This window comes from Medicago sativa, chromosome 7 (assembly GCF_051527215.1).
Source record: "Medicago sativa cultivar Bolivia chromosome 7, Bolivia_mono, whole genome shotgun sequence".
NCBI lineage: Eukaryota > Viridiplantae > Streptophyta > Magnoliopsida > Fabales > Fabaceae > Medicago > Medicago sativa.
This window is the reverse complement of record NC_140755.1, coordinates 98261288-98276252: the sequence shown is the minus strand read 5'-3', so window position 1 is coordinate 98276252 and position 14965 is coordinate 98261288. Positions and strand designations below refer to the sequence as shown.

The 14965-nt window shown below is 31.5% G+C and overlaps 2 protein-coding genes and 1 long non-coding RNA gene across 3 annotated transcripts; 1 reads left to right on the top strand and 2 right to left on the bottom strand.

Annotated features, from left to right (window-relative positions):
• Window positions 1-938: 938 nt before the first annotated feature.
• Window positions 939-3863, bottom strand: LOC146910962 (peroxidase 3-like). Its single transcript, XM_085724617.1, has 5 exons — window positions 3577-3863; window positions 3264-3443; window positions 3004-3172; window positions 2520-2792; window positions 939-1262 (listed from the first exon to the last, which is right to left on the bottom strand). Exons 1-5 carry the CDS (start codon window positions 3784-3786, stop codon window positions 1132-1134), a joined length of 963 nt encoding a protein of 320 aa, XP_085580743.1. The 5' UTR covers window positions 3787-3863; the 3' UTR covers window positions 939-1131.
• On the top strand, window positions 1468-2486 carry LOC146910963 (uncharacterized). The gene is made up of 2 exons (XR_015018167.1): window positions 1468-1864; window positions 1978-2486. It is a non-coding gene; the product is annotated as an uncharacterized LOC146910963 (long non-coding RNA).
• Window positions 3864-4692: 829 nt separating the features above from the next.
• LOC146910961 (uncharacterized) lies at window positions 4693-7528 on the bottom strand. The gene is made up of 6 exons (XM_085724616.1): window positions 7513-7528; window positions 7212-7290; window positions 6341-6413; window positions 6184-6248; window positions 5799-6067; window positions 4693-5207 (listed from the first exon to the last, which is right to left on the bottom strand). Exons 2-5 carry the CDS (start codon window positions 7279-7281, stop codon window positions 6030-6032), a joined length of 246 nt encoding a protein of 81 aa, XP_085580742.1. The 5' UTR covers window positions 7282-7290; window positions 7513-7528; the 3' UTR covers window positions 4693-5207; window positions 5799-6029.
• Window positions 7529-14965: the final 7437 nt, after the last annotated feature.

Here is a 14965-nt window from a genome sequence, read left to right as displayed (position 1 = left end):
ATATTAATATATGATATGATATGTCTTTAATTTTTTGTTCCAGCATAATCTTTAACTTATTTTGCAAATCCATATTTACAAGTTCCTCATTTTGTAATTTTTTTAGGTGTTCGGGGTTTGAATTTTGATCCTTACATATATTATGCAATGTGTCTACCAGTACCAGCTAATTTAAGCTTGCAAAGACTTGTAAAAAAACAAAGTAATACTCCTCGGTCCTTGTGCCAAAGTAATACTCCTGTCTCCTTATTAATAAATGAATGAATAATTTATGTTTTAGTATTATATTATACTTTTATTATAAAAAAAATTACAGTATCTTTCCCTTGTATTCCATTTTAAATTAAATTGAACAATAAAAATAAACAATTTAACGTATTATCGTGTACAGATTTTAAACCACAGCAAACTTAATATATATTTTTTTATCAAAATTGAAATAGAAACAAGAAAACAAATCAAACCAATATAAATAAAATAGTATTCCAAACAGTATTGATGAGGTTGATAATTTCAAGCAAAATACAAATTGAATATGATTTCAATTTTTTTTCGAATGATTGATAATGATTTTATAATAACACAAAAACTACAATTGAATGTGATTAATCATTCGTAAAAGTTGTGTTATTTTGTGTTTCATTTTTACTTATACATTTTTTTAACCATCATTGATAAATATAGCTACATCAATAATTAATTTGTCCTAGATATAAAGATAGAACGTATTTTTGTAACATCCCTACTTGTAGAAAAAATTTAGTGGGCACAGAAGGATTTAAACCATGGACTTGTGAAGAGGTGGAAGTTCGTTAGGAAACCGAAAACATAGATCAAGTAATAAGAGTTTAGTCTGATACAGAAAAACCTCATGCATGCTGAAACTTGCAGAAGTATACACACAAAATGGTGCTAAATGAATGAGGTAATAATGGAAATTTGCATCATAAAACAAGACCTTTATTTATTACTTGAAATTTGAATACTTATAAGAATCTCACAAAGTGCACATGCAACTTATTGATATACAACTTCACAACTCAAAACAATTGACGACAAAAGAATAGAAATTGAAACTAAATTAAAACCAGAAAAGTGAGATTAACAATTGTTAATTAAACCATCAGTTAATTAATTAACAACAGAGCACTTCCTTCTAATTTCTCCATTCGAACCAGTGAGGACCTCAATAGCTCCCATCCTCTTCATTGACTGAGAAAACTCAGTGAAGAATTTATTTTGTGAAACCAATTCATTAACAAGGGTCCCTTTAGTTTGGACCAGTATATGTTTTGGTCTAACTTGGACCATTGAAATTACCTGGTATCATAGGTTGTGTTTCAGTTGTCCCATACCATACACCCTATAAGCCAACAACACACTAGCAAACCATTTTCTTCATTTAATTTACAAAGCTATTATTTATTAATTATTTTATTTACATATTAAAAATCAATTAAAATAACTTCCTCCATCTTCACCATCAACCCTGCCAATAGATTCATCACAATCCATCGCCAACACCCTTAAAACTCAACCCAAGTCTAAAATTAGAACACCATCCTCAAAAGGTAGTTATTGGATTCACTAAGTGCTCTTGTTGTTTGTCAAACTCATCAGTTTTCATCATCAATATTCTTCTTAATGAAGAAAAAGTCCAGAACTTACCCATAAAGTCCCAAAAAAACTCAGGAACAACACCATGGTTGGATTCAAGCACATAAACAACATATAAGGCAAAAACCCAAAAAATCTTCACATCAAACTTCATTAAACTCATATCTGTTTGTAGCAAACATCACAAGCGAGGGAAAGTTGATTTGGAAAACGAAATTGTTGAACGACGATGAGAGAAGAGGAAAAGGTAGTGGCCAAAGCTATACTTGGAAGCCATAGATTCAAATTTTTTTAGTAAAAACTCATATTTGAAATTGCTTCATGCAAAGCTCATGTCTTTCTTATTTCTATTTGTTGCAGAATTAAATGTAAGAAATCTATGGTTTCATATGTTTAAAAACCCAAATCTGTAATTGCTTGTCCTGAATCCATGGTTTTGAATTTTTTTATGGTTATCGAACCATGATTCCAAACCAATAGCGCTTGCTATGAAGAGAATGGATAAAATTTGATTCATGAAAGATTCACTAAAAAACAGAGTTGTGGTGATGTTTAGTTGCAAGTGTAAACAAACTAGTTGTGAATTTGTGATGATGATATAAAGTGATGGTGGTGATGAATGTGTATGTGGTTGTTGGTTGTTGAAGACGAAGATTTGATGAAGATTTTTTTTTAATTAATATTAATATTGTGATATATAAATAAGATAAAAATATGACAATAGTACTACTGTGCGGACGGTCTTAGAATAAGCTTGTATTGTATCTAACTTGGACATCAGGTAGTGGATAAACAATCACAACTGTGTATATTAATTAATATTATATCAAAGGCCAGAATTCAACTGGTCCAAGTTGAACCCCAACATCCACTTGTCCAAACTAAAATTAACCCATTAACAATGTTTCTAGATTGCTTGGTTGTTAGAAGAGCAGCATCTGATGTGAAGAGACCCTTGTTTTGTAGAAGTACAGGATAATAGTCATTGTCAAATGTTGTTGAGCTATTTGGATCCATCTCTACTGTTGTGGTGGTGTCACTTAGGCCTTGGCATTTGGTCTTCAAGAAATTTGCATAAGTTGGATTCAGAGATGGATCTTGATCACCTTTTCCAGTGAAGTTGAAAAGCCTGTTGCTGAATAAGTTGCAATGTCCTACTCCAATTGTGTGTGCTCCTATAAATACATATATCCAACATGTTAATTTAACTAGTACTGGTACACTTCAGAATATGTATCTGTGTCCGTGACTTAAATTATTACATCTGTTGGTGCAAATGTCATGTCCGATGTCTGTGTCTTGAAATGTGATTGGATAACTTCGTGAACAAGTTTTATAATTTTTTAGAATGAATTTGTAAAAAGAAAAAGATTGAATTAGATATACCTGATAATACAACCAAGTCATGAAGAGTAAGCTTTTTACTAGCAAAGATTTGTCTGAGCTGAGTGATGTTATGGAAAGGTGCTGGAATATTGATTAGGGCTTCAATGCTTCTGGACACAGTACCATCTCTTCTACCCGTAAGCACTTCCCACGTTGCTTTATCATTAAACTGTAATAAAAATATGAATGAATAAATCAGGATGCTTCATGCATAGGAATATGTATAAATTAATGGCTAGCTATCTTAATTAATTACTAACAGCATCTCTAGTAGCCAATGTGAGTATATCAGCACATGATACAATTCCTGGACATTTCTCCTCCAAAGCTTCTTTTATGTCTTCTATCAGATCAAAGCCTGCTAATGATAAATTAGGAATGGCATCCTTCTCCGCAGTGTTACCAGCAGTGGACTCCAACAAAACCGATGCGTCACACCCCTGAAACGCAACCATATATGCCTGTCACTTAGTACAATTTCTAAGCTACAAGAGAATATATCATTAACATTAACTTTTATAAATATAATATAGACAATGTCAGCTAAAATTGTAAAGATCAAGGGGTGTTTACCCTAACAAAACAGTCATGAAAATGCAGTCTTATCAACTTGGCTGGCAGCTCAGGCCTTGAAGAGACATGTTGTAGGGTTACGTTCTTAACAATCTCCTCAGCTTGAGGACATGACTTCTTATAAAAATTCTTCCTGAGGCTGCCTCCTTCACTAATCCCAATGAAACAGAAAAGCACCATAGAAGCTACAAGGAAGAATTTCATCTTCATCTTTAAATCAATCCTTAATTTGTGTATGTTTGTTTTTCTCTATTATATTCTTAACTAGCTTGAGAATTGAATGCTTTAACTTCAATGCAATTGCTCCCTTTTATAGGCATTGCATGTCATTTTTATTAAGAATATTTAAGCTGCTAAGCATTACATTAATTAATTTGAAAATACGTTTGAAATTTCGCCATGTTCGAAATAATTAAAATAATCACTTGCAAGTTCAATCATGGCTGGCATGTACATCTATCAGTTGGATTAAGATAATCATCTACCACTTACCATTAGAAACATAGGATATTTCTTAATTTAGAAATGGAACAATTAAAATTTTATAACTCTTTAATTTGGTTTTGGCACTCTAATAAAGTCGGCTAGTTTGAAAAGTAGAAATAGAACAATTAAAATTTTATATCTCTTTAATTTGGTTTTGGCACTCTAATAAAGTCAGCTAGTTTGAAAAGAGTAGAATACATATATAGCTTAATTCTGCTTTGGTTAGAAAATGCCATGCCTTTGTACTTTTGTTTATCACGGTCATTTGCTTCCTATCTATGAAACATATACTCATACACAAATCGGCACTAGTGCAGAAAACACTTTTTAAATCGGGTGAAAATGACTTTTTAAATCGGTTCATGATCCGACTTATAGGTGGCCGATTTAAAAAACTGTCTCTGATTTTAAGTCTCCACCCTTTACCCGATTTAAAATCGTTACATTTAAATCGGTTCACCCCATTTAAAATCCTTTAATTTAAATCTGTTGATACCATTTAAAAAATATTATCAAGAGTCAAAATATTTTAATTTAAATCGGTTCACCCCATTTAAAATCTCTCTATAATTTTTTTTATACACGATTATGGTACTGAATATAATGTAATAATAAAAAATTTCATGAATATAGCCACTAATATGAAATATCATATGATCAAATTTCATATCAAACCTGTCATTGTTACAATATCAAACAAATCCAAAGTCACAATATCATAAAACTAAACAAAAGCTAAACATTGTTTCAAAGCATAGTTATTGACATAACTAAATTACATCAAAGTCTTTCCAAAATAAAACTTGCACAGCGTTCTTGAACATTTGTCATTTCATCATCGGTAGAGATGGTTCGAAAGGGTACAGCTGACTGACTCTGTTCATAGAAACTTCAAATCTGACTCAAGAGATCACAATCAAAAGTGGATAATAAAAAATAATGCTTAATTAGTGCTTACCCCTCATACTCAAAACCAATATCCGGCAATTTATCCTTGCTAACTTGAGAAAGATAGTTTCTGAGAAAGAGTCCACGAACAAGGTTCTGAATGCCACGGGCACATCTCTACAAGATCCTTAAGAACATCCTTAGCAGGAGCTTCTTTCGATTTAATGTATACAAATCATACTGTACAGAGGAGATACCTGATCATAATCATAAATTCAAAATCTCATAAGCAAGAAGCATACTAAATAGGAGAGAATAAATACACACAACTGATACAACTTCATAATTTTAATACTTTTAAACCCTTCTCCTAAAGAAAAAAGAAATCAACCTAACACTTTTCAAAATATAAACAGGGAATTAGTAACAGTATGCTTATATTGATCGAACAGTGAAGGATTTTGCGGAACGTCAACAAGGTGAACACGTGGTAAGCTTGAGTTTTCTTTGGGAACCTTGTAGCAACCAAGTTACAAGTGAATCAATAGATAGTCTCCAGACCTTAACTAAAAAGCATGAATCAACCAATTCCCCAACTTAATAATGTACAACCAACACCAATATTCATGGATCTACTTAACCAAAATAACTAAACCATCACAGATCAAAACGACAATAAACACAACACAGTCGAGCGAAAAAAACATTTGACTAGGATTTTTCGCGATATAATTTCATAAACATGATTTAAACCTTTACTACTGTCAAGAAGCATAGACGATATATAGACTTTTAAGACAAATGAATGAGAAGGAATTGAGAAAGATGTGCTATGGAGTTAGACTCACTTTTTGCGCATTATTATTGCCCCAATCAACTGCATGTTTAATGGATTTGCAATTGTCAGTGTCCCATATAAGCCAATAATGTTGCAATAGCTGTAGGCTTCTTATGAAGAAATCGTAGTATCGAGGCTTCACTAATAGTGTAGGGGAATCACAGGCTAGAATGTATTTCTCACTCACAGACCACGCGTATCCTTCAATATAAACTTTGTATCTGATATATATCAAGGAAAATCACAGACCACGCGTATCCTTCAATATAAACTTTGTATCTGATATATATCAAGGAAAATCAAATACATATATATTACATTAATTTAAATATACATGATGAATGGGATAAAAAAAATAAAACATACGTGATATGAAATGAAATGGAACTACCTACCTATATGTACATTGGTCTGCCAAGTTTGAGTGATTGAATCCTTGTTGATACTCTTTAATCCAATCCTACATATTTGTGAAAAAATATCATCATTTTGTATACTGATATGTGTGTTATAAGTTATAACTTATGAGAAAGCCTTTAGATATGTTTGTACCTGCTGAAATAAACGGAGATTCCAATCACTCTTTGAACAGAAATAACAGGAAGTTGGAAGCATTCTTGGCTTCCTACATCAGGTAGATAAGTATGTATCAGAAATAACTCGGACAGTTAGGTAAAAAGCCATTCCACTTTAAACTCACGGTCCTGAAGAAAACTGTGAACCATGGCTCTATCAATTACTCTAACATTGACATTGTGTATCAGAAAGAATAAGATACAGCATTTGCTGAAATATCTAAGGCAGATGTAGACACTATAGCAAAGACACACTACATGACAAATCCATAGTCATAGACTCATACCTATAACCATACGCATTCACCTGGAATTTACATTTGTATAATACTCCATACTCCATAGTCATAGACTCATAGTTATTGACAATATAAGGGAATTATTATTTTATTATGTGTTTCATTATTGGGCCGGTCTTACTTCATTGTATCTAGGAAGGGTGAGAGGGAGGCTGCCGGAATGGGAAGGGAAAGGCAAAGGGAGAAGGAAATAGTGAGACAAGGACTAAAATAAAAGTTGTATAAAGTGATGTCTTAAGATGCATCAGACACGGACAGAATGCTAAAGACAGGGATCAAAATGAATAAAATATATATAATAGGTGTGCATTCAAAAAAATCAAAAGGACTACAAAAAAAGAGGTATATTATAGAGACCAGAAACATATTTAAGTCTATTTTATACATAAGTTTGGGCTAAATATGTTGTAATAAAGTAAATGCATCCTTTCGAAGATAATAATTTGAATTATATTTTCCATCTTGGGCCATGTTTTCAACTGAATCTAAAAACATTATACTGTTCAAAATAAAAAGAACTTTTTTGAACAAAAAGTAAAAGAATTTTACCATAATCTTCAAGGGGGCGCTGTCCATGGTCTCCAAGAACAGCGGTTACTAATTCCATTGATATGCACATATGGTTTTTCTGAAATAAAAGATATTATTAATGTTCATTTCTTCAGCTTGAACAAAACTAATAACAAAGTTAAATGAAAATAGCAACAGAATACTATTGTATATCAATTTATAGTTATACATTGAATGCAATTAACAGCCACATGAACTAAATCGAGTGTAAGATGCATTTGATTACACTACCACAGAACCTAAGATGCTATTAAATTTCATCCTTTCTTTATAATTTCACCTCAAGAAAATCATTAAATTCAACCTGTAATGTGAATTTACTAATAGTCTCTTGACTCCATGAATTACATGTTGTCAAATCAAATATTTTCTTGTTCACAGAATGCTATAATCGCTGGCAGAAAATCATGAAATCAGATAAGAAGATGAAGAGGAAATTTACTCTTTAATGATAGCTTCGTGTAGATCTTCGAGATGAAGATTCTTCTACTTCAGATCGCAAACCCTAGATTTGGCAATCCATCTACTTCAAATCGCAAACCCTAGATTTGGCAATCCATGAATCGCGTTTAATTGAGAATAGCAATAACCAGAGAATCACACAGGAGGAGAATCTAAGGGGTAGAAGGTGGAATCGCAGCATGGTGCGGCGCTGCTTGGTGGTGATTGAGAATCTAAGAAAGAAAGGTTCGTGTTGTGAAGAGACAACACTCGCGTTGTGAAGCCTGAAGAGAGAGTTCAGTGTTTTTTGTTTTATTTTATTAATTTGTTTTTAGTTAATTTAATAAAAAACCTTTCTTTTTTAAGTCAGGTGGGCCTATTTAAAATCTATCTTAGTTAAAACCTTACCACCAGCTTATGTTTTTAAATCAGGTGGATAACAACCTATTTAATATCCCTGTGTTAAAAAGTGTTTTTTCTACTAGTGCGGTAATAATTTATGAAAATGACTTAATTTAATGTGTGTTGGTGTTAGACACGATACGTATCTGACACCGAAACACGCCTAACACGAGGAATATATGTGTTTTATAGCTTCGTATCTGACACCGAAACACGTCACGCCTAACACGTCTAACCGACACCTGACTTAATTTAATTTTTAAGCTATCAGTTTTGTTTTTATTTATTATACAAAAGGTGTTTATAGAGTCGTGACGGTGTATGCATGGAAACGTGGTTCCTAGAAATTTATTAAACGAAGTTAGATAGTTATGCAAACATGGAATCTTCAATCTTAAACTAATAGTCACTACTCGACCATATACATTGAAGGTTACCATGATAGATTATTATTAATGAATATTATTACTATTTTCTCAAAAAAGGCATTTTTTTGGTTTCTTTCTCCATGTATCTTATGCATAACAAAGACGAAATTGAGAAGGAAAAAAAGACAAACTATAAGCTATTTCAAATAGTTGCTTATCTTTAAAAAAAAAAAAAATTACTTCTAATAACTTATCAAGTAACGTTACAATTAGCTAAAAAAACTATAACCTCATTTGATAATTTGTTACCAAACAAATCTATTATTATCATATAAGTTTATAAACTATAAGTTATCTACAATAAAAATTAAAATTGAACTTGTCAAATTGAGGTTTAGCTGGTTGTGTATTATGACAGTTGTCTCTACAAGAAATTTCAAGTTTCGAATGTTAAAATTTACTAACTTATTTGTATACATTATTATGTTAATTAATTTGGTGGTTATGCAAATAATTCTGGTCGTTAGTGAGATCAAATGTCAACGACTAAAGTATTGTAATTGTAAGCAAACCGGTAGAAGAATTTATAAAAATTGATTTAAATTATAAGCTCAAACCTCTTGACTCTTGTGAGTAGTGTCAACGGCATCATCACAAACATTCCATTTTTATTTCAGGAAACGCTACCAAGTTTGTCGTCTATAGCCGCTCTCTCATGCACATGGTTTGCCCAACACTCAATCCTCCGCGAAGACTAATCATTTGTGCATCCAGTTTTTTTATTAATTTTTTTTAGCATCACAGTTTTTTTAGGGAATATATGCAATAGTTTGTTAACATCTAAGAATAAATAAGATATTAGCCGAGAACGACGCACAATTGAATTTAAGGTTATCCGAATTTTCGTATATCGAGTGTGAAAAACTACTGACTACGGATTATTCAAATTTTTCTTAAGTGTCTACTTAGGATCATGATAGAGATAGAGACGAAGAGGAGTTGGGTGAGATCTGTTTTCAAATTATTTTCAAACATGGATCCTATCAAATTCCTATTTGTACAAATATAAGTGGTGCAAATGATCTCTCTTTTTATTCAACTGCATATGTACGAAACATACTTCACTTTCACTACGTATTAAAAATAAACATCAAAATTAACGAATGTGCATGGTTAACATAAAATTACAGTGTGTTTTGTGGTCCTCGTAAACTTAACTCGGTTAGTAGGAACAATGCATAATATATACAAAGATCGGATTCAAATCTCAACCTAAATTTTGGAAGATTCGATTTATCACAAAATACGTTCGTTTGACATGTATATGTCACGATCTTTCAAAATTATATCATTCATGATACAATTATTTTACTATTAAATGAATGTGAGAGAGGTGTTATGAAGCCAAGTAGGCATGACAACAAAACTCATACCCGTGGTTACCCACCCAAACCAAACCCAATTTGACGGGTTTTTCCTGTTTTGACTGGGTATGGGTTTAGGTTTTCCCCGATTCCAAAACACGGGTGTGGGACGGGTAACGGGTATATAGGTACCCACCCCAAACACATACCCAAACCCGTCCTGAATGCAGAAAACTATTTTATGTTGATATGTCATGTTATTTTGTTTAATAATTGTCGTGTTATAAAAACTACCATTGATATTTAAATGAGCAACTAAATTAATCGATCTAACAAATGTTAAAGTGAGCATATTGTTGGATAATGCATTGCAACATTTCTCTAGGGGTTGCAAAAAACTTCTATTTTTTATTAAAAAAATTATTCAATGTGGGGACAAGGATGGGGCGGGGATACCCGAACCCGTTGGAGACGGGGTTGAGGTTCAATTTCCCATCCCCGTTGGGTATGGATAGGGTAACGGGTAAGTATATGACAATCGGGTATGGGGACGGGGAATGTAAAACCCGTCCCCACCCCGCCCCATTGTCATGCCTAAAGCCAAGTCTCTAAACAAAAGAAAGAATTATTATATTAAATATATGTCTGGATTCTTTTCAAAAATTGAAACATATCATCATACTCACAAAAAAAAAATGTTAGCATTAATTCAAAGGTTAGAACATCATCTAATACATGTACTTGACAAATAATTTATTGTTAGAACATAATGTCGTTCAAAAATATTATGATAAGTGAACATCTAAAAAAGGAAAAATTGTTAGATGGGAGATTGAACTAACTGAATGTAATTATTAAATCTCGCATGTGAAAGGAGATAAGAGTTTGTTTGAATTACTTTAAAGGTATGTTTGTTTCAAGGGAAAGAAAGTGGTGAGGAGAGAAAGGTGTGGGAAAGAAAGTCTTTCTGTTGTTTGGAACTCTCTATAAAGATGAAGGAAAGAAAGAATTTTTGTGGGACCCACGTTGAAAACTTTTCCACCCACGTATGAACCACTTTCTTAACTCTTTATACAAAATGTCCTTAATGTCCCTATTTTTAATCTTTACTCATTTTACTATTCTAGTTGTTGTCTTTTTTCATTTATTTTTTTCAATTCTAACACTAACTTCTTTTTTTTTTATAATAATTTGCTGCTAACGTTTTGTTAGCACATATGGTTGTTTTATGCCACATTTTATTTTTCCACTAAAACTATTGACAATTAGTTTATATATGCTAACATATTATTTTTGTTTTACTTGTTAAAAAAAACATATTATTTTTGTTTAAGGGTATTAATGTCAATTACTAAATTTAGGTCTTTCTTTCCTTCAACCTTCTCTTATACCAAACAATCAAAACAATCCTCTTACTTTCTACTCTCTTTCTTTCCTTAGACAATCTTTCCTTTCTCATTCTTTCCTTTCACTTTTTTTTTGCATCCAAACAAAGCCTAAAGAGAATGGAACAAGACAAATAAGAGATGTTGATCGAGGCAATAATCAAAATTTGAGGAAGCTCAAGGTTCATAAAAAGAAGAAGCAAGAAAAGCTCGATAAAAGTATTATTATTTGAGAATTAAATATAAATTTTAAAATCACATATCAAAAGAGAAAACCACTTTAAAAAAATTAGAATAAAAGTAGAAACCAATGAATGGTATGCAATATTTAATTTAATAGACCATTTTCAAAATTTTAAAATGATATGTTTAAAGAAGCTCCACAACGCTCAATAAAAATGATTTGTTTAAACCACCACTTAGATTATTTGTAAAGCATCAAAAGGAATAGTAACTAGGGTTATCAGACTCTACATAGACTAAAAAATGGTATGTACACTTGATTTGTAAAATTGACTCGTATGTGTGAGCGTACGTGCACGTGCTCCTCTCTCTCTCTCTCTCTCTCTCTCTCTCTCTCTCTCTCTCTCTCTGTGTGTGTGTGTGTGTGTGTGTCTGTGTGTGTGTCTCTGTGTGTGTGTGTGAGGAAACATATACGATAATGATATCTATATACAAAAATAACGAGAATAAGTAAAAGCTATCATGTAAACATGAAATGGTTTAGATTAAAATATCACTAAAGTGAGTCATGCGACGTTGTCATTATTATATAATTATAATTTTTATTTTGTCAATCTACATAGGCTCGAAAACACGATTCGTACACTCAGACTCGTAAAGTCGTATGGGTCTATGAAAGATTATAAATGACTTTAAAAAAACCCTACAAACTAGTATATATTAATCTCCTTATTTTCTAAAGAGATGAAAAAAAGTTATATTATTCCAAATATTAATAGGAAAAAGCTTTTTAGTGCGACAGGTCAATGCACGACAAACAACGAATGAATAGTAACCTTTGGATGTGCTTTGGATGGTTACTTACGTTGACTTTTATTTATTTAAAAAATATGATACCACTGCCCTTCATGTATCGTGTGCAGGTCGTGTTTAAAGTTTTCGCACTGTATAGCAAAACTGATATTAATATTGTTGGATAGAAAAACTTAATGAGTCATTTGATGCATTTATGTCACCTCCTTGTTTTTGAAAAAAATGGATTGTTTTTAAAAGTTGATCATAATAGATTTTCATTTTAAAGTTAAAATATATTTTTTTAGTTATATCTTCGCATTTTGTTCATATAGATTATTATTATTATTATTATTATTATTATTATTATTATTATTATTATTATTATTATTATTATTATTATTATTTGAATTAATGTAACTTTTGTTCACCTTTTTATGTAGATTTCATTACGGCATTAACCTCGCGTATTTCAGCTAGTGACGCCATGTTTGCTCTAAATGCATTGTTTGTCGGGGTTACTTATTTTGGGATGGGACTCAAATGAGTCCCTCCAACAACATTATCTCAAAGCCAGAGTGCATTCCGGGCACAAACACAGTAAAGGAGCTTGTTGTGTTTCATATCATATCATTTGTTTCATTTGTCATGTCAAATGTCGTGGCAATTGGAATTAAAATCGTCCTTCAATCATGCACGCCTACCGTAACTCATAGCAAAACTCTCAGAGTTTTCATGGCGTTGTGTGTCGTTCTTTCTGTATCCGGCTACACGTTTACGTTTCTTGCAATGAATAATGTAGCACAAATAAAACTAGGATTAATTGAATGCGGAGACCCTCGCATGATTATTTCTTTTATCTCGTTGTTAGTTCCTGCCCCTGTCGTATTTTCCGTTTGTATTACCATTGTAGTCTACATTTTTCATGATTTATTATCATGTCACAATTATGTAATAAATAAAATGAAATGAATGATAAAATAAAGTTTATGCAGTTCAACACCACTCTTTGTATATAATTTTTTTGTTTATTTATTTTATTTTGATAAACCCCCCAAATCTCTTTATATATTTTTTTTATTGTTAATGTTGATTGTGAAACCTAACCTAGACCTTGCTCGCAAGACTGTTACTCCTCTTGACCTAATCAGGTTTATTATTCTTCTGCTCGTTTTATTTGAATTCATGTTGATAATTTTATGCGACATCTTGTGTCAATTTTTTGAACGTAACAAATAGGTATACAATATGTTTTTTTTTTTTAAAACGTATATACATTTTTTAATTAACATACATGTTTTCATACATAAAAAAGTGATTTTTTTGGACAAACATGTTATATTTGAGAATATTTTTTTGTGACCTATATGGTAATTTTATATTAAAAATCACTTTTAGATAGTTGTATCCAAACAAACTAAAATTCATTTTTTTAAATGATTTTCGACATGGTAAACAAACATAAAATAGATTCTGATTTTTTTAAAAAATCTCTAAAAAATCATTTCTAAATTATTTTATGTCAAAATCACTTTTATTTTAATTTTATCTGAAACAAACGGGCCCTTAATCTCTCTCTTCTAACAAAACAAACAGATAATTAATCAAGGAGAAAATTATGCATTTATTAACAAGTTTTGAATCTCCTTTATATTCAATTGACATGACTACCATTAGCTATATGACAAGTGTTCTCGGTAAATTATTTGCAAAGCATAAAAAGGAATAGTAGCAAGGGTTATCAGACTCTACATGGACTCAAATATGGTATGTACACTCGATTTGTAAAATTGACTCGTAAACTCATATGGTATGTACACCCCAGCACACACATATGTGTGTGAGCGTGCGTGCATGTGTGAGTGAGTGTGTACGTGCTCGTCTCTCTCTCTCTCTCTCTCTCTCCCCCTCCCTCTCTCTCTCTCCCCCTCTCTCACCCTTAATATGAGACGAGAGAGGGTTAGTGAAGCTCTTCTAAATCTAGCATTTATTTATAGAGTGAGACGATGAACGTCATTTTCGAGTGGATGGTTTTCAACACTGGACTTTCTCATATGATCAATAAAGACGGAAAAGTTATCTAAGAAAAATATGGAAAGACATGTATAGTGCAAGATGAGTAATGAATATTGTTTTGTTAAAAGAATAAATGTGTGAAAATAGCTTTGCAAAGGAAAAACGACATCCCTTTAAAAAACCATGTATATCAAGGTGAGCAATGGCCATAATTCCGATAAAAGTGAAACAATAGAAAAATTAATCTCATACTTTAGAAACAATCGTCGAGATAAAAACTTCAAGAAATAAGACATCATTTCAAACATTACTTCAATCATAAATCAATGCAATTAATCAATTCTACATAAAGAGATGAACAAAAATTATATCAAAATATTACTAATCTTTATGTATTTAACAAAATAAAAGAACCCAAATAAAATAAATATAAAAAACACTATATATATATATATATATATATATATATTGTTTTTTTGAAGGAAGGAACTCATATACCAATTTATTAAATTACTTATATTTGAAATAGTGAAAAAAAAAGATTAATTAAACTATTGGTATTATTAAGAAAAACCAAAACCTAGGAATAGTATTGTAATACAACAACTCATTATAGTCAGGATCCGTTGACACTAAGTGTAAGTCAAATGACTTACACCAAATTTAATCCATTCCAGTCGATCAATCCAATGGCTTACAATATTTTGTACGTGAGTTCTCGTGATCCCTTTTTCTCAGTCACATGTGATCACACAAAAAATTTCCATAGTATCTGCTGTCGC

What these genes read in the sequence shown, in the direction of transcription:
- LOC146910961 (XM_085724616.1), bottom strand. Translation starts at nt 7,281, where the DNA reads ATGTGCATATCAATGGAATTAGTAACCGCTGTTCTTGGAGACCATGGA. An exon ending in GCGCCCCCTTGAAGATTATG is followed by an intron (nt 6,414 to 7,211) that starts GTAAAATTCTTT and finishes TACCTGATGTAG; the next exon opens with GAAGCCAAGAATGCTTCCAA. An exon ending in GCAGACCAATGTACATATAG is followed by an intron (nt 6,068 to 6,183) that starts GTAGGTAGTTCC and finishes GATATATATCAG; the next exon opens with ATACAAAGTTTATATTGAAG.
- LOC146910962 (XM_085724617.1), bottom strand. Translation starts at nt 3,786, where the DNA reads ATGAAGATGAAATTCTTCCTTGTAGCTTCTATGGTGCTTTTCTGTTTC. An exon ending in TTCATGACTGTTTTGTTAGG is followed by an intron (nt 3,444 to 3,576) that starts GTAAACACCCCT and finishes GTTGCGTTTCAG; the next exon opens with GGGTGTGACGCATCGGTTTT. An exon ending in AACCAAGCAATCTAGAAACA is followed by an intron (nt 1,263 to 2,519) that starts TTGTTAATGGGT and finishes CTAAAGGGACCC; the next exon opens with TTGTTAATGAATTGGTTTCA.